General features: G+C 41.4%; 1 protein-coding gene across 3 annotated transcripts in view; it reads right to left on the bottom strand.

Annotated features, from left to right (window-relative positions):
• Positions 1-22,861, bottom strand: part of rapgef5a (Rap guanine nucleotide exchange factor (GEF) 5a) — a 137,943-nt gene extending 115,082 nt beyond the window's left edge. The window contains exon 1 of one of the 3 annotated variants that reach the window (XM_061882798.1): positions 22,480-22,861. In XM_061882798.1, the coding sequence (XP_061738782.1) occupies positions 22,480-22,623 (144 nt within the window). In that variant the 5' untranslated portion in view covers positions 22,624-22,861. The remainder of the gene's footprint in view (positions 1-22,479) is intronic. The other 2 variants (XM_061882797.1, XM_061882799.1) reach the window with 2 other exon arrangements.
• Between the last annotated feature and the right edge of the window lie 783 nt (positions 22,862-23,644).

Raw genomic sequence — 23,644 nt, 5'->3', positions numbered from 1 at the left:
ACACTAGCACAACTATACTATACTATTACAGCAGCAGCATGCTAGCACAACTATACTATACTATACTATTACAGCAGCAGCACACTAGCACAACTATACTATACTATACTATTACAGCAGCAGCATGCTAGCACAACTATACTATACTATACTATTACAGCAGCAGCATGCTAGCACAACTATACTATACTATACTATTACAGCAGCAGCATCCTAGCACAACTATACTATACTATACTATTACAGCAGCATGCTAGCACAACTATACTATACTATACTACTACAGCAGCAGCACACTAGCACAACTATACTATACTATACTATTACAGCAGCAGCATGCTAGCACAACTATACTATACTATTACAGCAGCAGCACACTAGCACAACTATACTATACTATACTATTACAGCAGCAGCATCCTAGCACAACTATACTATACTATACTATTACAGCAGCAGCATCCTAGCACAACTATACTATACTATACTATTACAGCAGCAGCACTATACTATAATACTGCTTACACCACGTTGCTTTTCCTATTAAATCCTACATGGTTCTCTGCAAAACACTGACTGACTTTTAATGTTTCCTAACCAAAACACAGAGCAGCGCCATGTGAAAATATCTTCTGGAAGACGTTTATTCACCTGACTCCAAAACATATCTTTCACTCTCTTCTCAGAGAGCACAAGCTGAAGCTTCAGTGTACACACTTCAATCCCTTAGCTGCTTGTGTAACTTTAGACTCTGCGTGTCGTTTGTCATGGGGCAAAGACCTTAATGTCTCTTGTTTTCATGTGAGCATTGAAGCCCGCTTGCGTCTCCCAGCAGTGTCACCCTCCGTGAGTTAATGCAAGAGTTCTTATCAATCACCATCATTTTCATTTAGTGAAGCGGTAATACCAACTGTAAGGATTGTTATCACCCTGTACTATACTTATTGTTACGTCCCTAATTGGTAGAGGTGGGGAAAAAATATCAAATGAATTTGAGATGCATCACAATCAGGATGTGGACAATGTTGGAACGATGGATGTCCAAATAGATGATGTGTAATGTTCTATAGTGTCAATGAAACATCAAAGTTGCATAGGTTTTGCACACCATCTTCAAGCCGCACACACACACACACACACACACACACACACACACACAGAGTACTTACAAGCAGACACAGTGTGTGGACAGAAAAGGGAGAACGGGCACATTTTGCCTTAAAAACTGATGATAAAGGTGAAGTTATAACACTGAAACGCCCTCAGGAAGAGCTGCTTTAAAACATGGCGAGCGAGTTAGCGGCTAATGTCCATCCGCAATCTGCAGTGTTATGGCTACTTCTAAATCACTACTCCTTGCCTCCATGGCAGGGCTAGGGAACCTATGGCTCTAGAGCCAGATGTGGCTCTTTTGATGACTGCATCTGGCTCTCAGATAAATCTGAGCTGACATTGCTTAACACAATAATTATGAATAATTCCACTTGTAATCACAGTGTTAAAAATAACGTTCAAAATATAAAACATTCTCATGCTTTTTTATGTTCATGGTAAGAAGTCATTTATTTATTATTGGTTAGTGTGGGGCTCGTCCTCCTGGGGGTTCTTCAGACCACCAAGCACCGACATGAGAGCCTGTTTTAGGGTTAAAATATTGTTTTATTTTCCAATAAGTCTCTCAGTTGCTTTCCAGCAATTGTCTTTTTGTCTATTGTCCTCACTTGGCTTTGGATCCAGCCTCAACTTTGTCTCTCTTCCTGGCTGCTGCTTATAACAGAGCGACAGGTGATTAGATATCAAGGCCCAGGTGGGCCGTCTACACACTTGTTGCTGATTTCGAGGCGGGTCCTGGCAACATCCCGCTTCGCTGCAGGCCCGCAGGCCACGCCCCCTGTTATTACAAAGAATAAGAGACTTATTATACTCTAGAAATGTTGTTTTTTGTAAACAAAAAACCGAGCTATGGGGCGGCATAGCTCGGTTGGTAGAGTGGCCGTGCCAGCAACTTGAGGGTTGCAGGTTCGATTCCCGCTTCCGCCATCCTAGTCACTGCCGTTGTGTCCTTGGGCAGGGCACTTTACCCACCTGCTCCCAGTGCCACCCACACTGGTTTAAATGTAACTTAGATATTGGGTTTCACTATGTAAAGCACTTTGAGTCACTAGAGAAAAGCGCTATATAAATATAATTCACTTCACTTCACTTCAGTGTTAAAAAATATACTATATGGCTCTTACGGAAATACATTTTAAAATATTTGGCGTCTTGGCTCTCTCAGCCAAAAAGGTTCCCGACCCCTGCTCTATGGCGACGAATAAAGTGAGCTTCTTACAAGTATCATTATCACTGCAGGACAAAGAATAGGACGAGGAATAGTTAAACACACTTCAGGGAATAAGATGGGTGTCAGGCCCCCACTAGTGGGAGTGTAGGGAAATTAAATCAACACGGAATAATATACATAGAGTGATCTATCAGTTTATCTGTGTTGGCCGTGCGATGAGATGGCAACTTGTCCAAGGTGTACCCCGCCTTCCGCCCGAATGCAGCTGAGATAGGTTCCAGCGACCCCAACTCAGGAAATACGTCTCTGGACACATGAGGACTTTGAATATGACCATTGTACTGGATGGTATCGGTATCGGATCGATATCTAAATGTGTGGTATCATCCAAAACTAATGTAAAGTATCAAAGAATAAGTGATTATTACTTTTGAACAGAAGTGTAGATAGAACATGTTAAAAGAGAAAATAAACAGATGTTAACAAGTGGATTAATAATCCATTTTTACAGTTTGTCCTTCATAATGTGTATAAAATAATAGGTGTATAAATGACACAATATGTTAGTGCAGACTAATTAGGAGTCTTTGTTTGTTTACTTACTACCAAAAGACAAATTGTCTATTATGTTCACTATTTTATTTAAGGAATAAATTACAATAATAAACATGTTTCATGTACACTAAAATTTTTTTTTGTTAAAGACAATAATGCCATTTTTTGTACTGCCCTTTTTTTTTTAGAAAAGTATCAAAATACATTTGGGTACCGGTACCAAAATATGGGTATCTCGACAACCCTGCAGCATAATGAGTAAATAACACCCCCTCTTCTTCTCTCTATTTCATCTCTCCATCTCTTGTCTTCTGTCTGATGCACACTCATATCAATCAATCAATGTTTATTTATATAGCCCCAAATCACAAATGTCTCAAAGGGCTGCACAAATCATTACGACTACAACATCCTCAGAAGAACCCACAAAAGGGCAAGGAAAACTCACACCCAGTGGGCAGGGAGAATTCACATCCAGTGGGACGCCAGTGACAATGCTGACTATGAGAAACCTTGGAGAGGACCTCAGATGTGGGCAACCCCCCCCCACCTCGAGGGGATCGAAAGCAATGGATGTGGAGCGGGTCTAACATGATACTGTGAAAGTTCAATCCATAGTGGCTCCAACACAGCCGTGAGAGTTTAGTTCAAAGCGGATCCAAGACAGAATCTCCCCCAAAAAGTGGGTAGGCGACTCCTCAATAGCGTACACTTTGATTCCTTGGCCTCTCAATAACACTCGCCTCTGCCGTTGTCGTGGGGCCGACAAGATCCAAGACTTCAAAGAGTGTCTGGGCGGGCGAGTAACACTTTGTGATAGTGAGGTCAGATTGGCGGGCGAGGAGAAGAGCTGCCAGGCGGTTTGGCGAGCCCTCCTCGAAAAGAAGACGCACGCACGGGCGTTGACTCCTTGGCGGATGGTTTACGGGGAAGGAAAACAAAACGGGGACATTAAAAGCACACTGATGCTACTAACAAATTAGGGATGCACGATACAGACGATGTATGGTATGAATGATATCAAATTGTCAGACGATAGAGCTTTATATACAATGGTATTGATGACGCACGTTGATGGACAGCGACAAGCGAACAAACGCGTCAATCCGCTGTAACATTGCAGCTAACGTCCCTCCACTACATTTAGCACTTCTAAGTCAGTAATCCTCGCCTCCTCGGCTGCCAAGAACCTAACATATTTCCCTGACTATAGAGCAGGGGTGTCAGACTCAAACACAGAGTGGGCCAAAATGTCAAAGTGAACAAAGCTGCGGGCCGAGGTTGAACAATTTAATAGGGACCCAAAAACATTTTTCATTGAATATTGAACAAGCAAGGCTTACATAACTTTATAGTGACATGCAAAATTGAGTTTAAAATAATAATAATTAAAAAAAATATCAATGGCATATCAAATCAAATTTAAATAAAAATTGAATGCCTCTTTTGTATTTGCAGCCTTTTGAGGTAAATATTAACTTTTTCCACAGGCTAATACATTTGAAAATAAAATAATGAATAAATCAACCATTCAGGCCTTTTTACTGCTCAGTTACTGTCAGGGCTCAGGTGGGTGGGGTTAGGGGGGCGGGGTTTGTTGGTAGCGGGGAGGGGGTTGTATATAGTAGTAAGTCCGGAAGAGTTAGTGCTGCAAGGGGTTCTGGGTATTTGTTCTGTTGTGTTACAGTGCGGATGTTCTCCCGAAATGTGTTGGTCATTCTTGTTTGCTGTGGGTTCACAGTGTGGCGCATATTTGTAACAGTGTTAAAGTTGTTTATATGGCCACCCTCAGTGTGACCTGTATGCTGTTGATCAAGTATGCCTTGCATTTACATACATGTGTGTAGAAGCCACATATATTACGTGACTGGGCCGGCACGCTGTTTGTGAGGTGGAAAAACAGACTTGACGACAGGTTGTAGGGGACGCTAAAGGCAGTGCCTTTAAGGCACACCCGCATTATTGTTGTCCGGGTAGAATTCGGAAGAATGGTTGCACCGGGAGATTTTCGGGAGGGGCACTGAAATTCAAGAGTCTCTGGGAAATCGGTGAATGTGGTGTTACAGCGGCACCGCTGTATAACACCGGCGGGCCAGCTCTAATGTTGATTTGATATTGCCTCAAGGACCAAATGAAATGACATGGCGGGGCTGAAGGATCGAAGGTCACGGGCATTCAATGTTGGTTTTTGGCATTGGCGCTTACATGCAGTGATTTCTCCAAATTCTCTGAACCTTTTGAGGATATTACGGAGCGTAGATGGTGAAATCCTTAAATTCCTTGCAATACCTGGTTGAGAAATGTTGTTCTTAAACTGTTTGACAATTTGCTCACGCGTTTGTTCGCCCGGTCCTTGTTTGTGAATGACAGCATTTCCTGGAAGCTGCATAGCTCGGTTGGTAGAGCGGCCGTGCCTGCAACTTGAGGGTTGCAGGTTCGATTCCCGCTTCCGCCATCCTAGTCACTGCCGTTGTGTCCTTGGGCAAGACACTTTACCCACCTGCTCCCAGTGCCACCCACACTGGTTTAAATGTAACTTAGATATTGGGTTTCACTATGTAAAGCGCTTTGAGTCACTAGAGAAAAGCGCTATATAAATATAATTCACACATAATTCACTCACTTTTATACCCAATCATGCTACCCACCTGTTCCAAATTAGCCCGTTCACCTGTGGGACGTTCCAAAATAAGTGTTTGATGAGCATTCCTCAACTTTCTCAGTCTTTTTTGCCACTTGTGCCAGCTTTTTTGAAACATGTTGCAGGCATCAAATTCCAAATGAGCTAAAATTTTCAAAAAAATAAAGTTTACAAGTTCGAACATGAAGTATCTTGTCTTTGCAGTCTATTCAATTGAATAAAAGTTGAAAAGGATTTGCAAATCATTATATTGTGTTTTTATTGACCATTTACACAATGTGACAACTTCACTTCTTTTGGGTTTTGTACATCCTCATTGCAGGAGGCTGCTAGATATATTGTATTGTATTGTGATTTTTGGGTCATATCGCCCATCCCAATAAAAAAATCCACGTAATTTTTTCCTCTGAGCTTTGTCATGGGTCAAAACGTGGACTTTGGTGCAGTTTTCGGCGTGGATAGTTTTCCCGGGATGCAAAAGAAGGTGACGGGACATGGCGTGAAGGTCAATACATGTTTTAATTATACTATAAAAGTGCAAACAAAAGGCGGGCACAAGGCAGAGACACAAAACTTAACACAGGTAACAAAACTAACACTAAGGCAAAACTATGGACATAAAACCAAAACACTTACGTTGACGGAAGCAGAGCAGCATGAACTATGAAGGTTGCATGAAGCAGTAAACATGGCATGAAACATGGTGAACCGAGCATGAAACAATCAATGACGCCAGAACGACCGACTGAAAAGCCAGGCTTAAATATCAATCAATCAATCAATGTTTACTTATATAGCCCTAAATCACTAGTGTCTCAAAGGGCTGCACAAACCACTACGACATCCTCGGTAGGCCCATATAAGGGCAAGGAAAACTCACACCCAGTGGGACATCGGTGACAATAATGACCCAGTGGGACGTCGGTGACAATGATGACTATGAGAACATGATACTGTGATACTGATGATACTGATAACTATGAGAACATATGAGAACGTGATACTGTGAAAGATCAATCCATAATGGATCCAACACAGTCGCGAGAGTCCAGTCCAAAGCGGATCCAACACAGCAGCGAGAGTCCCGTTCACAGCGGAGCCAGTAGGAAACCATCCCAAGCGGAAATAGACATGTCATGACTGACAACAGGTGCGTGAGTCTCATGAGGACAGGTGAAAGCTAATGGGTCGCCATGGTGACAAAACAAGGGAGTGAAAAAACAGGAACTAATGGAGTCTTGAAGTAACAGAACCTAACTAAACAAAACATGATCAAAAGACATGATAGTCACTCTGTGAATGTTCTGAACTCCTGTTTGAAAAGGTACATAATCATCCTGTACATCCAGAATAAATCATGGCTGGGAAACATTGAGCTCCTCTGCTGCTCGCCGCCAAGAAGTGAACGTCGTTTTGCTCGATTCGCTTCCAAAACAGACAACGTAGCAACAAACTAATGGATTTATTTGTTATTGTGCTCCAAAATGTTGAGCTCAGCCTTCAGCCGAGTGTTGTGAAGAGCAGGGAAAAATGTAGCACCTGCTTGCTGAGCGTTAACCTAACAACAAAAACAAATTATCCTCGTGCTTGGATAGCCTTGCTCAGCACTCTGACTGGACTCTTTATTAGGTACACATGTAGTAGCGAGGGATGCGCCATATTGACAAAATTAATGATAGACACTTGACCGACGATAGAGGTTTTGATATCAATATCAGTAAATGCTGATAATGCAGGATAGGTTGATTGGCAACACTAAATGGTCACTAATGTGTGAATGTTTTCTATCTGTGTTGGCCCTGTGATGAGGTGGAGACTTGTCCAGGTTGTACCCCGCCCTCCGCCCATGTGCAGCTGAGATAGGCTTTAGCAACCCCGAATGGGACAAGCTGTAGAAAATGGATGGAGTGTTGATGACAATGTATATGGTGATAATGCATGTTGACGACAGATTCCATCACTGTCCGCGAAGCTAACATTAACAAGCGAAGGACCACATTTTGTACATGTATTATTATCACTGGAGGACGAGGACTAGCTATACAAGCTACACAACAAACCATGAGTGTTGGATTTACTGTGTGTATATGTATTTATGGCGGGCTTGCTTGGGAATTTTAAGATGGGCGTGGCTACCACTGTCAGGTGACTACTTATCCGCCTTTGTAGTCCGTGGCGACACTGTAGTTGATAAGCTTCTTTTTTTTTTCCAATATCTCCCCGTTATGGGACATTCATCCTCCGCTGTTGCCATTTTCAGGGTTTCTGGCAGTGCTTTGTTGTTAAAACCGCCGCCTTAACAACAAAGAGCTACCGCCTAAACTAAAGTCTTAACAACCTTCTCCGCGTAGTTCCGCCTCTGCCTCTGTCAGTACATCTCTGCAGCACCCAGCATTGTCCCACCCACACAACCATCTGATTGGTTACACGCAGAGCGGTAACAGCCAATCAGCAGTGCGTATTCAGAGCGCATGGCCTCAGTGCTCCTTGGGTGGAGTGAGCAGAAAGGTAAGCAGAAGGCCGCGGACTCTCCCCAAATTATAATAAACACTTCCGAGTCAACGACTAGTAACATCAATGTGAGCCCGTTGACGTTGTAGAAACATAAACGGCAGCTCAGCTCGCTCGCAGTCCTTGAGGTGAAGGCTAATTAGCTTTTAGCGGTGTGTGTGCGTGCGTGTGTTACGGACATCAAAGCCCTGTCTTAGAGAAAGACAAGCATTACTACAGTTAACAGCTAAGTTATTTCACTTTACCTTTTTCTGTGTTCATTGAGCTGTGTTGAAGCAGCAAAATAGGACATTATGTTAAATGAAGAGTTTCTGTCTCTGATAGTTGATATAATCATGTAAGTGCATCATAAAGCCTACATGAACTCCATGGTGTTCAGGGATGAATGGTCTCTCCTATCAGGTTCAAGGTTCAAGTTTGTCACATGCAGACTACACCACAGTAAAATGCTTTTTCCATGCTCTTCAGATATTGCGTACAGTGGGATCCAAACACTAGTTGCAGAATCTAATACACTAAATACAACAAAAATATGAACAAAACATTGAATTGTTCTGATGTATATTAATTAATTACAAGACAAATGTGCAATTTTTTCAGCTATAGTTACATTAATCATTAGTAATGTAGCAGCTTAGTTTTGAATGGCAGGGTCCCTGCTATCACATGTTGATAAAAATATAACATTTCCATAGTAAAAATCAACGACAGGCTTCCCAAAAGCTGTAATAAATGAAGCATGATGAGTTGAGCATACGTCAGCATGTGGCCCCACTTTTAACTCTTTTTTTCCAACTCTTATTGCTAACGCTTACTTACAGTAAGTCATTCATTTGACTTTATAAGTCATTGTTTTAGTATCATAGGTAACTAGGACTGTTTTGTTTTTTTCTTTACGGGAAAAATATGAGATATATATCGTATATCACCATTCAGCAAATGAAGCGGAAAACACAACCAAAAGTTGTAGGCTTCTTCACGCGACGAAGCCGGCCTACTTCACCGCAGTCTGTAGTCCATTGCCCCCCCAGGCTGTGGAGGCAGCGACGAGATGGAGACGTGATGGCGACAGGCCGAGTTACACCGATGTTTACACCCACCCACCTCCTTCCCAAGTTACCTCCCCCTAGAGAGTCACCACCTTAACGAACACATTTTCTGGGGGAAACACTGCATTTCTAACATAAAGTAGTAAGGATGATGTTCGAAAAACGGTTCTCCCGATTGTTCGATGGGAAAAGAAACGATTCCATGGATTCGAATCCCTTATTGAGAAACGGTTCCTGTTATCGAAGACACTATAGTAAAGAAAAATATTTGGTTCTTTATTCGAATCCCTTGGAAGAAATCCTGTGTCACAGTCACAGGAAGTGACGTGGCTCAGGCAGATACAGAAGCAGCAACAACTGACGCTCCAAGGCATGGCTTCACTTTACTAAGAAATATGACGAGGAAACGGTTATCCGTAATTATTGCCTGGCTTCGCTTCCCTGTAAGGGGAGCAGTACAACGAACATGTTGAAACATGTTCAGGTCGTGCATAACCTGAAGGTTAGCAATAATGTGTTGTGGAGAAGCAGAGACAGAGATGACCAAGCAAACCCCGCTTCCTCTGCTTCAACCTGCAGTCCCAGTGATAGTGCCGGTGAATAACTAACGTTAACTGTTGCCGGTTCATTTCCATAGCTGCTCACTTGTAGCCTTTAGGTTAAAACAGACCTGAGCAAATGAATCCCGGGGTCACATGCGGCCCGTTAAGCTTTTTAATCTGGCCCGCCGGACATCCCTAAATATTTTTTTTTAGATCTTTAAGATGGAAAGTATAAGTGTACCAAGTATTTCAATGGTTGGAATCTGCACTTATGGATGATATACCAGTTACTACGATAATCTAATTAGTTACTATGCTCATCTAATTAGTTACTATGATCATCTAATTAGTTACTATGGTCATCTAATTAGTTACTATGCTCATCTAATTAGTTACTATGCTCATCTAATTAGTTACTATAATCATCTAATTAGTTACTATGGTCATCTAATTAGTTACTATGGTCATCGAATTAGTTACTATGCTCATCTAATTAGTTACTATGGTCATCTAATTAGTTACTATGGTCATCTAATTAGTTACTATGGTCATCTAATTAGTTACTATGCTCATCTAATTAGTTACTATGGTCATCTAATTAGTTACTATGCTCATCTAATTAGTTACTATGGTCATCGAATTAGTTACTATGCTCATCTAATTAGTTACTATGCTCATCTAATTAGTTACTATGCTCATCTAATTAGTTACTATGCTCATCTAATTAGTTACTATAATCATCTAATTAGTTACTATGGTCATCTAATTAGTTACTATGGTAATCTAATTAGTTACTATGGTCATCTAATTAGTTACTATGTTCATCTAATTAGTTACTATGATCATCTAATTAGTTACTATGATCATCTAATTAGTTACTATGGTCATCTAATTAGTTACTATGTTCATCTAATTAGTTACTATGGTCATCTAATTAGTTACTATGGTCATCTAATTAGTTACTATGCTCATCTAATTAGTTACTATGGTCATCTAATTAGTTACTATGCTCATCTAATTAGTTACTATGGTCATCTAATTAGTTACTATGGTCATCTAATTAGTTACTATGGTCATCTAATTAGTTACTATGCTCATCTAATTAGTTACTATGCTCATCTAATTAGTTACAATGGTCATCTAATTAGTTACTATGCTCATCTAATTAGTTACTATGGTCATCTAATTAGTTACTATGGTCATCTAATTAGTTACTATGATCATCTAATTAGTTACTATGCTCATCTAATTAGTTACTATGGTCATCTAATTAGTTACTATGGTCATCTAATTAGTTACTATGGTCATCTAATTAGTTACTATGCTCATCTAAGTCACAGCAGCTCAGACGAGGCACCAAGCAGTGTGGACGGGAAGCGTTTCCACAGACAAGGAAGGAGATTTTCACAATAAAGTTCTAAAGCTTAGTGATATATATAATAGAATAGAATAGAATACAATACAATTCAGCAAATATCAGATGTATTAGATTGTAGGTGGCTTTATTTTGTACCGTTTGCGTTCATTTTTCACTATTTGTTGCATTTTTGTTGCATTTCCCTTCATTGTAAAATATGTCTATGGAGAGCGGGTGTGACCTTCATATTTTGTCAATATTCAGTGTTTTATCCTTCATAGAAAAACGTAAAATTCCATTACGTTTTTTAAGGCGGTCTGTCATAACAATTTTAGCATTCAATCAGACATTATTGTGAGGTTTGTATTAGTGTTCCTAAAAATAGATATACGGGCCCCCAGACACATTTTTTTTTTTCTAAAAGTGGCCCCTGAGTTAAAATAATTTCCCAGGCCAGGCCTAAAATAACGTTACCTCTTATGTCAACCAGGACTGCAGTGACGTTAGCTAGACTAACCTTACCTAAGCATAGTCAGTGGCTAACGGTAACTTTAACGTTAGCCTTTTTGTATGTGTCTGATAATGTTATCGGTATCTTGTAGCCTACAACGGTGGTCCCCAAGGCATTATTTTCAGGGACTGGCTTTCCACTCGTGCCAGATAAATACAGCAAGAATAAGTGCATGAAAAATACAACTCACCATAACGCTGAATAAGTGTTTCTTTGCAATGAGATGCAGATGGAAATCAGCCTTTGGCTACAATCTGTCACTTTTCGGTGTGTCTAGTGCACAGGTGTCAAACTCAAGGCCCGTGGGCTACATGTGGCCCTCTTCGTCATTTTACATGGCCTGAAAAAGCCTGGAAATAATATGTGTCAATAAAATACCTTATATTTTCTTTCTCTACTTTCTTATTTTCTTACTAAAAGGTATTAGGGTTTTTCCTAGTTTGACAGGGAAAAAAACAAAGTGTCCAATATGGCTACAAATATTATATTCTCTCACTTTGTTGGTCAAAAACCCAAATAAAAACTTAAATATCTGCTTAACTTATGATTTCGAAGCAAGTTATCCATCAAATTGTACACTATAAAAATTATTGTAAAATTTAGGGAGTTTTTACAGCATATTACTACTGTAAGTTGGGAAAAAAAAACTAATGTTTGTTTTTTTACAGTAAAATTCTGTCGACTGAGCTGTCAGTTTATTTTTTTATTTGTTAACTGTAAAATCCACGATTGATTATTTTATGGTACCACATTTTATTACGGTAAAAAAACTGGCATCTGAGTTGCCAAAATAAAGTCAAACAGCGGTACTGTATTTATTTCTATTTACAGTAATATAAAAAAAATTAAAAAACACCATATATTTTACAGTACAATATTTTACTGGCAACAAAGCTGCCAGTTTTTTTCTGTAAAAAAGTGGTATACTCGTCATATTTTTCTTACTCTTCGCGTAAAAAGTTTCACAAATATTTTAATTCATAGGCAAATTATTTACTGTTACAAACGGACCTCCACTGTTCCAATGTCCATTTCTCAGATGATAAAAGTGTTGATGACTGAAATATGCTGATAGCAACCCAACCTAAGCCCCCACCCCACCCCCGGACTGTAAATAATGTACATCATTCAATGTACATACTCTGATGATTAACTTGTGTGATGACTGTATTATGCTGATAGTATATATTTGTACCATGAATTGATTAACGTGGACCACGACTTAAACAAGTTGAAAAACATATTGGGGTGTTACCATTTAGTGGTCAATTGTAGGGAATATGTACTGTTTCAATCAATCAATCAATTGCAGCCATGACTGCGGTGTGGACCTCATTGAAAACAAGTTTGACACCCCTGCTCTAGTGGGACAGGCCAAAGTTAAGTCGGAGAAAATGCAGTCTTTTATAAAGTATTTGATGTTTCTCTCTGGCCCGATAGCAAATGCGCCACGGACCGGAGGTTGGGCACCACTGGCCTACTCCACCTACACATTGCATCTTGAAGATCAAAAAAAAAATAAAGATTTGGGAATGTCCGGCGGGCCAGATTGAAAGTCTTAAGGGGCCGCATGTGGCCCCCAGGCCTTCATTTGCCCAGGTCTGATCTAAGTGAGGCTTTGGCTAGTTTGAGAAAAAGTACCTGAATAGACAATATGTCTAATATTTTTCCATTTCTGTCAGTCCGAATATGCTGAAACACACACGTAGGATTTTCTATTTAAGAATCACTGCCTTAAAAGGATCATCTCACAAAAAGTGTATTTCAGAAGCACAGCAAGAATATTTTCTAATCAATATATCCAATTTGCAACGAGGTGCAATATTGCTCGTGAAGACCTGACATCACCAACTTATCCTCCATGTTTCTGCTTTTTCCCATCGTTTCATAAACTGGATTATTAATGTCTGGGACAAGAGAATCCAAATGGAGTTGAGGTCTGTAGTTAGGAGAGCTGACCCTCCCTCGGACCCAACTTTCATGCCATGAAACCATGCAGGCATTAATAATGGACGCCGCACAATTGGGCCTGACTGACAGGACAGGACATAAAAGGCGACGTGTGACCTCAAAGTCAAGTGTGCTCAGACGGGGCGGCGTGAGGCCAAGTTCACTAAGAACTAGGTTAAGTGTTCCCTCAAGCGAGAGCTAATCTTGTATGGAGTATCATAGCAGGTCACCATGGACGTTCATGCAAGACTCCACTAATCTTGTATGGAGTATCATAGCAGGTCACCATGGACGTTCATGCAAGACTCCACTAATCTTGTATGGAGTATCATAGCAGGTCACCATGGACGTTCATGCAAGACTCCACTAATCTTGTATGGAGTATCATAGCAGGTCACCATGGACATTCATGCAAGACTCCACTAATCTTGTATGGAGTATCATAGCAGGTCACCATGGACATTCATGCAAGACTCCACTAATCTTGTATGGAGTATCATAGCAGGTCACCATGGACGTTCATGCAAGACTCCACTAATCTTGTATGGAGTATCATAGCAGGTCACCATGGACGTTCATGCAAGACTCCACTAATCTTGTATGGAGTATCATAGCAGGTCACCATGGACGTTCATGCAAGACTCCACTAATCTTGTATGGAGTATCATAGCAGGTCACCATGGACATTCATGCAAGACTCCACTAATCTTGTATGGAGTATCATAGCAGGTCACCATGGACGTTCATGCAAGACTCCACTAATCTTGTATGGAGTATCATAGCAGGTCACCATGGACGTTCATGCAAGACTCCACTAATCTTGTATGGAGTATCATAGCAGGTCACCATGGACATTCATGCAAGACTCCACTAATCTTGTATGGAGTATCATAGCAGGTCACCATGGACATTCATGCAAGACTCCACTAATCTTGTATGGAGTATCATAGCAGGTCACCATGGACGTTCATGCAAGACTCCACTAATCTTGTATGGAGTATCATAGCAGGTCACCATGGACATTCATGCAAGACTCCACTAATCTTGTATGGAGTATCATAGCAGGTCACCATGGACGTTCATGCAAGACTCCACTAATCTTGTATGGAGTATCATAGCAGGTCACCATGGACATTCATGCAAGACTCCACCCTCCAAGCTGACACTGACACAGGATCAATCCCTTCAAGGGTTGAGGGGAAAACTGTCATATGATTTTCTCATATTCCACTCCAAATGTGTGGCCTAAGGATGAGATTATTGTACTTGCACACTCACGTGTATTAACTGTAGATTGGTCAATGTATTTATGCTGAGGTTAGCCAGACAATATTCAAACTAGTTCCTCATTCTTTTTCATTACATACAATTGTTTCAGCAAAACATAAAAAATAACTTAACAAAAGCAATATCTACTATTTACTGCTCATTTAACTTATTGGGAATTACTCCCTAAGTTTGTAAACATCAACAAAATTTTAGAAAACGCAACCCGCCTTGAAAAGACAATTATTCTATTATTATTTTTTTAATAATAATAATATTTTCTTTTAATTGTTTTTGAATTATTCCCTATGTTTGTAAGCATCAACAAACAACATTTAAAACACAACCTACCTTGAAAAGAGGATATATATATATATATATATATATATATATATATATATATATATATATATGTATATATATATATATTTTATTTTTTTTATAATAATAATATTTTATCTTTATTATTTTGAATTATTCCCTGTTTGTAAGCATCAACAAACAAAATTTAAAACACAACCTACCTTGAAAAGAGGATATATATATATATATATATATATATATATATACATATACATATATATATATATATATACATATACATATATATATATATATATACATATATATATATATATATATATATATATATACATATATATATATATATATATATATATATTTTTTTTTTTTTATAATAATAATATTTCATCTTTATTATTTTGAATTATTCCCTGTTTGTAAGCATCAACAAACGAAATTTAAAACACAACCTACCTTGAAAAGAGGATATATATATATATATATATATATATACATATATATATATATATATATATATATGTATATATATATATATTTTATTTTTTTTATAATAATAATATTTCATCTTTATTATTTTGAATTATTCCCTGCATCAACAAAAAAATTTAAAACACAACCTGCCTTGAAAAGAGAATATTTTATTTTGGAAAAAAACAACAAAAAAACGAACATTTTATTTTTCTAAATTTATAATTATTCCCTAAATTTGTTAACAACAAATTGTATTCCCTATGTTTGTAAACATCAACCAAAAAATGTCAAATACAAACCGCCATGAAAATATTTGAGAATATTTTATTTAGAAAAACAAACAAAACAAAACAAAAATGATTTTGTGTTTGTGCCTGATCTACTACTCATTTAAATCATTTGGAATTACTCCCTATGTTTGTAAACATGAACAAAAACATTTAAAACACAACCTGCATTGAAAAGAGATTTTTTTTTAAATATATATATATATATTTTATTTTATTTTTTTTTTTTCATCATTTTGAATTATTCCCTATGTTTTTAAACATCAACAAAAACATGTTAAACACAACTCGCTTTGACAAGAGAAAATTTTATTTAAAAACATATATAGATTTATTTTTTTATCATTTGGAATTATTCCCTGTGTTTTTAAACATCAACAAAAAAATGTAAAACACTACTCGCTTTGAAAAGAGAAGATTTTATCTAAAAAAAAATAAAACCCCGGATAATTTACTGTGTGTTTGTGCATGATCTGTAACTCATTTAAATCATTTGGAATTGTTCCCTATGATTGTAAACATCAACAAAAAATTATTTTGAGATAATTAAAATATTGATCCAAATCACATACCGATACTACCCTTGGTATCGACACGACCAATTTATGGATCGATCAGCCCTGCTACGTGTGCGGACTGCAATATTTTACAGTAAAATTCTGCCAACTAAGCTGCCTTCTTTTTTTTTTCCATAAAAAGAGCAGTACTGTTTTTCCATTAACAGTAATATACACTACATTTTGAGGGGAAATTATTGCAAATTAGCATATTTTTTTTACATTTTAGTTTTTAAGAAATCTACTAATAAAATGTATTAATAAATGGGGATAGGTTGATTGGCAACACTAAATGGTCCCTAGTGTGTGAATGTTGTCTGTCTATCTGTGTTGGCCCTGTGATGAGGTGGTGACTTGTCCAGGGTGTACCCCGCCTTCCGCCCGATTGTAGCTGAGATAGGCGCCAGCGCCCCCCGCGACCCCGTAAGGGAGAAAGCGGTAGAAAATGGATGGATGGATAATAGTATTCCCTGTTGGAAGTGGCCCTTTGGGGCGATGTGGCCCTTTGGGGTGATGTGGCCCTTTGGGGTGATGTGGCCCTTTGGGGCGATGTGGCCCTTTGGGGCGATGTGGCCCTTTAGGGCGATGTGGCCCTTTGGGGCGATGTGGCCCTTTGGGGTGATGTGGCCCTTTGGGGCGATGTGGCCCTTTGGGGCGATGTGGCCCTTTGGGGTGATGTGGCCCTTTGGGGCGATGTGGCCCCTTGGGGTGATGTGGCCCTTTGGGGCGATGTGGCCCTTTGGGGTGATGTGGCCCTTTGGGGCGATGTGGCCCTTTGGGGTGATGTGGCCCTTTGGGGCGATGTGGCCCCTTGGGGTGATGTGGCCCTTTGGGGCGATGTGGCCCTTTGGGGTGATGTGGCCCTTTGGGGCGATGTGGCCCTTTGGGGTGATGTGGCCCTTTGGGGCGATGTGGCCCTTTGGGGTGATGTGGCCCTTTGGGGCGATGTGGCCCTTTGGGGTGATGTGGCCCTTTGGGGCGAAGTGGCCCTCAGTGACAACTCTGCCTTCCAGTTTGAGGGACATCCTCGTGTGGATGATGGACATGTGGTGCATGGTCTGTCCTACTGGTTTACTATTTTGTGGACCAATAGTCTCCAAATCAGTCACTGGGTGCGATGGGGACCCCGAGGTGGCAGCAACACGCCTGACACTCCCAAGGACTGCACAAGTGTCAGCTCTACTTGTCTTCATTATCGCCGAGCAGCCAGAGGAGAAACATTCTCTCTTCGCCAACGCAAGACGGATGAGTTTCAGGGCTTCTTGTCCCGTCGGCTGCGAATGTTACCAAAGATACTAATGACTCCTCTCGCTGTGGGGATTAAACGCTTTACATCCTGCTGCTCCAACATGTGACTCACACCTTCACGGATATATCCTTTACATCCTGCTGCTCCAACATGTGACTCACACCTTCACGGATATATTCTGGGTTTTCTCTCTGAGCAGAATATTGGGAACAGTTTCATGTTTGGCTGTTGGAGGTTTTATCTAGGTTTTAAATAGACCTCCTTTTTAGACCAGTTGATCTGCCGTTTCTTTTCTTTTTCTTCTATGTCCCACTCTCCCGTGTGGAGGGGGTCCGGTCCGATCCGGTGGCCATGTACTGCTCGCCTGTGTATCGGCTGGGGACATCTCTGCGCTGCTGGTCCGCCTACGCTTGGGATGGTTTCCTGCTGGCTCCGCTGTGAACGGGACTCTCGCTGCTGTGTCTTGGATCCGCTTTGGACTGGACTCTCGCAACTGTGTTGGATCCATTGTGGATTGAACTTTCACAGTATCATGTTAGACCCGCTCCACATCCATTGCTTTCCTCCTCTCCAAGGTTCTCATAGTCATCATTGTCACCGACGTCCCACTGGGTGTGAGTTTTCCTGCCCTTATGTGGGCCTACCGAGGATGTCGTGGTGGTTTGTGCAGCCCTTTGAGACACTAGTGATTTAGGGCTATATAAGTAAACATTGATTGATTGATCTCCCATCAATTACTTTTTACAGTTTATTTTGGTGAAATACAAACATTAGAATTTTCTCACCTCAGTCCAATTCCCCTATCTTTAAGAGGGAAGTGACGTGAATTATATTTATATAGCAGTTTTCTCTAGTGACTCAAAGCGCTTTTACATAGTGAAACCCAATATTTAAGTTCCATTTAAAGCAGTGTGGGTGGCACTGGGAGCAGGTGGGTAAAGTGTCTTGCCCAAAGACACAACGGCAGTGGCTTGGGTGGCGGGAGCAGGGATCGAACCTGGAACCCTCAAGTTGCTGGGACGGCCACTCTACCAACCGAGCTATACCGCCCCAAGTACACATCCATCCGTTAATTTTCTACCGCTCATCCACTTTGGGGTACCTGGAGCCTATCTCAGCTACAATCGGGCGGTAGGTGGTGTACACCCTGGACGAGTCGCCAACTCATCACAGGGCCAACACAGATAGACAGACAACATTCACACACTAGGGACCATTTAGTGTTGCCAATCAAACTATCCCCAGGTGCATGTCTTTGGAGGTGGGAGGGGCCTATCCCCAGGTGCATGTCTTTGGAGGTGGGAGGGGCCTATGCCCAGGTGCATGTCTTTGGAGGTGGGAGGGGCCTATCCCCAGGTGCATGTCTTTGGAGGTGGGAGGGGCCTATGCCCAGGTGCATGTCTTTGGAGGTGGGAGGGGCCTATCCCCAGGTGCATGTCTTTGGAGGTGGGAGGGGCCTATGCCCAGGTGCATGTCTTTGGAGGTGGGAGGGGCCTATCCCCAGGTGCATGTCCTTGGAAGTGGGAGGAAGCCGGAGTAGCCGGAGGGAACCCACGCATTCACGGGGAGAACATGCAAACTCCACACAGAAAGATCCCGAGCGCAGGATCGACCCAGGAGTCAGGACCTTTGCCCCAAGTACTATGATAAAAAATATAAACTCAACACTTGTTTTTTGCTCCCATTTTTCATGAAAAACTTGTACTATAGAGACAAAGGACCTATTCCTCTCAAATATTGTTCACAAATCTGTCTAAAGCTGTGTTAGTGAGCATTTCTCTTTTGCCAAGATAATCCCCCCCACCTCACAGGTGTGGCATATAAGGATGCTGATTAAAACAGCATAATTATTGCACAGGTGTGTCTTAGGCTGGCCACAGTAAAAGGCCAGGCTGAAATGTGCAGTTTTATCACACAGCTGTCGCAGGTTTTGAGGGAGCAAAAAGCAACTGAGAGTGCCTCCACTGCCCCAAGTGGAGGAGTTCAAGTACCTAGGAGTCTTGTTCACCAGTGAGGGAAGAGTGGATGGTGAGATGGACAGGCGGATCGGTGCGGCGTCTTCAGTAATGCGGACGCTGTAGCGATCCGTTGTGGTGAAGAAGGAGCTGAGCCGGAAGGCAAAGCTCTCAATTTACCGGTCGATCTACGTTCCCATCCTCACCTATGGTCATGAGCTTTGGGTCATGACCGAAAGGACAAGATCACGGGTACAAGCGGCCCAAATGAGCTTAGGTCTCTCCCTTAGAGATAGGGTGAGAAGCTCTGCCATCCGGGAGGAACTCAAAGTAAAGCCGCTGCTCCTCCACATCGAGAGGAGCCAGATGAGGTGGTTCGGGCATCTGGTCAGGATGCCACCCGAACGCCTCCCTAGGGAGGTGTTTAGGGCACGTCCGACCGGTAGGAGGCCACGGTGAAGACCCAGGACATGTTGGGAAGACTATGTCTCCCGGCTGGCCTGGGAACGCCTCGGGATCCCCCGGGAAGAGCTAGACGAAGTGGCTGGGGAGAGGGAAGTCTGGGTTTCCCTGCTTAGGCTGTTGCCCCCGCGACCCGACCTCGGATAAGCGGAAGATGATGGATGGATGGATGGATGGCAACTGAGAGACTTATTGAAAAATAAAACAATAATGTAACCCTGAAACAGGCTCTCATGTCGGTGCTTGGTGGTCTGAAGAACCCCCAGGAGGACAAGTCCCACACTAACCAATAATAAATAAATGACTTCTTACCATTAACGCAACTTCTTGAACATAAAAAAGCATGAGAATGTTTTATATTTTGAACGTTATTTTTAACAAGTGGAATTATCCATTACTTATCGTGTCAGGTGATGTCAGCTCAGATTTATCCGAGAGCCAGATGCAGTCATCAAAAGAGCCACATCTGGCTCTAGAGCCATAGGTTCCCTACCACTGGATTAGGGGGTACTTGAATTAAATAAATGTTGACAGGGGGTACACCAGTGAAAAAAGGTTGAGAACCACTGTTGTAGAGGACGTTAAAGGCAGTGCAGTCACGGCAGCCTTAATAATGTCGGCCGGGTGATAATTGGGACAAATTGGGGAGAATGGTTGCACAGGTAGATTGTCGGGAGGTGCACTGAAACTCAGGAGTCTCCTGGAAAAATGGTGAGGGTTGGCAAGTATGTTGCTAGGGCGGGAAAGACATTCATAGAAGGTGAATCCATTAAAAAGTGCATGTTAGATTTATTAAGAACTATTTTCTTGCAGCCCTGCCTCACCCAGTTTCTGCATCCAGTGGCCCCCCAGGTACACTGACTTTGAGACCCCTGTTTTAGACGCTGTGACGTGGGAAAAGAGGTAGGATGAAATAAACTTTGCTTCTTCCTACTCCTTTTCGGACATGATGTGATGTGTGAGGTGATAAGAATTGTCTGATGTGTTGTGTTGGAAATGTGCTCTTGTTCGAAATAAACTAAGAAAGAGATTAGGGATGCACCGAAATGAAAATTTGTGGCCGAAGCCGAAGCTGAATAAAATTTAAACGCTTGGCCGAATACCGAATAATGAATGCAGTTTTTCACAACTTTTTAAATATTGCATAAATAGCCAAAAATAAATATTTAGACATGTTTTTCAAATAAAGTATTTTTTTATTTAATATTGAAAAAAAGTTTTAATATTCCAGTAGCCTTTGCTTTCCAAAAAAAGTTTTTCATTTATATTAGGCCTTCAAACAAAACATGCATTCCAAAAAAAATAAAGTGCATTAAAGTGGATAAACCCACAACAAATGAATTATTGTCCTTTTGGCAAAAGTCTGCTTAGCCACAGTAGATATGCTAATAATGTAAACAGAAGGCTCAAGTAAATCTCAATTAAGTGTGTGCTTGTAACCTCATACACTTATACAGGTAGCCTACACACTTACAGGTACACAACATTGTAACCTCATACACTTATACAGGTACACAACATTGTAACCTCGTACACTTATACAGGTACACAACATTGTAACCTCGTACACTTATACAGGTACACAACATTGTAACCTCGTACACTTATACAGGTACACAACATTGTAACCTCATACACTTATACAGGTACACAACATTGTAACCTCATACACTTATACAGGTACACAACATTGTAACCTCATACACTTATACAGGTACACAACATTGTAACCTCATACACTTATACAGGTACACAACATTGTAACCTCATACACTTATACAGGTACACAACATTGTAACCTCATACACTTATACAGGTACACAACATTGTAACCTCATACACTTATACAGGTACACAACATTGTAACCTCATACACTTATACAGGTACACAACATTGTAACCTCATACACTTATACAGGTACACAACATTGTAACCTCATACACTTATACAGGTACACAACATTGTAACCTCATACACTTATACAGGTACACAACATATCCCAACGTCACCGCCTCAAAAACTTGCGTCACACGCCACTATTCGGCCTTATTTTTAACTCATTCCACCGAAGGCCGAATGTGGCTTTTTTTGCCATATTCGGCCGAATATATTCGGTTACCGATTAATCGGTGCATCCCTAAAAGTGATGATTATGTGACGATGCATGGATTATTGACATGAATGTGAAATGAGCTGGGGTAGGCTCCAGCTCACCCACAACAATAATTAGGGAATCACGTGATCATGAATATAAACGTGTGTGTGTGTGTGTGTGTGTAGTACAGCCTATCTAGAGGGTGGTTGCCATGACAACCAGAGTGTGAAGGTATGGTGTCTAGCACAGCAGGTAATGATGGGAACGCGCGCGCGTCCACGCCGACCCTGCGACAGTCACGCTCCGGACCCAAAAAAATAAATAAAAAAAACACCTGAGTCGTGACGTCATCGGCCCCCGCTGAGAAGTTAGCGTCTGCGCGCGAAAAGGCGGAAGGACACATTGTACTCACGCTCTTCTTCCGCAGGTGCAGTCCGTGCTTAAGTAGTCCCGGCAGGTCCCGGATTTTGTGCTTGAGCTGAGCCTGGTCCCGCGCGCCCCGGGTCCACCGGAAGCCCGCGAGCAAGCCGTCCTCTGCGGGCTCCGAGTCCTCCATGACGGACACAAACACTCAAGAAAAGAGAAATAGTCCAGCTTTGTGTTCCGAGTGCGTCCTCACTTCTCCGCCATTGTCTTCCTCCCTTTTCCCGCCTCGCCGTCTCACCGAGTCACCCGCATCCCGCGCTGGCGACACACCGAGGCGGGGACGACGTTTAACCGCCTACTTGTGTTCCGCAGCACGTCACGTCGCGTCGCGTCACGTCACGTCACGTCACGCCGCTGTTGTTGCTGCTGGTGGTGGTGGTGCTCCACCCTCAGGCTGGCGTGCACGCCCCCGGGTGAGCAGTTGACGAGGCGTGCGCGTGCGTGTGACGGAGGAGGAGGAAGGGGGGGGGGGTTGAATGGCTCTTGACTCCCTCAGGCAGGTGTGTCCAAAGTGCGGCTCGGGGGACATTTGTGGCCCGCAGCTGACTGTTTACCTGCCCGACACACATGCTGAAAAAATAGCAAAATTGATAGTATTGCAAAAATAAAACATTTAAAAAAAGTGGGATGAGGTGAAATCTAATGAGGAAAAAGTGGCAATGTTGACAGTTTTTTTTCCATTTGTCTTTATCTTCTTTTTTTTCCCATTGCTCAAAAAAAGGACAAAAAAATCCATGTTATAATGAATTATTACTTAAAAATGATCACTTTAAAATGTTTCATGTGGAAACAATATTACATATGTTGTGTGGTTGCCATATAAAAACATCAAAGTTTTGACAAAAGAGCATAAAACAAACAAAATAATAATTCAAACTTAAAATTGACAGATATATCTGAAGTTGATCTTGAAATTTAAGTGTTAAAAGTAAAAAAAACACTAATAAATATGCATCACTTTATGAGTGGGGAACCTTTCAGATCTAAAATATATTTAGTAGGATTTTATTTAACTTTTCACTGTGATTACTCAAAAATATTCCATCCATCCATTTTCTACCGCTTATTCCCTTTCGGGGACACGGGGGGCGCTGGCGCCTATCTCAGCTACAATCGGGCGGAAGGCAGGGTACACCCTGGACAAGTCGCCA

The sequence above is a fragment of the Nerophis ophidion genome, linkage group LG21, assembly GCF_033978795.1.
Source record: "Nerophis ophidion isolate RoL-2023_Sa linkage group LG21, RoL_Noph_v1.0, whole genome shotgun sequence".
In the NCBI taxonomy this organism is placed as follows: Eukaryota; Metazoa; Chordata; class Actinopteri; order Syngnathiformes; family Syngnathidae; genus Nerophis; species Nerophis ophidion.
The sequence above is the reverse complement of the archived record's forward strand: the minus strand, read 5'-3'. Positions and strand labels throughout refer to the sequence as shown.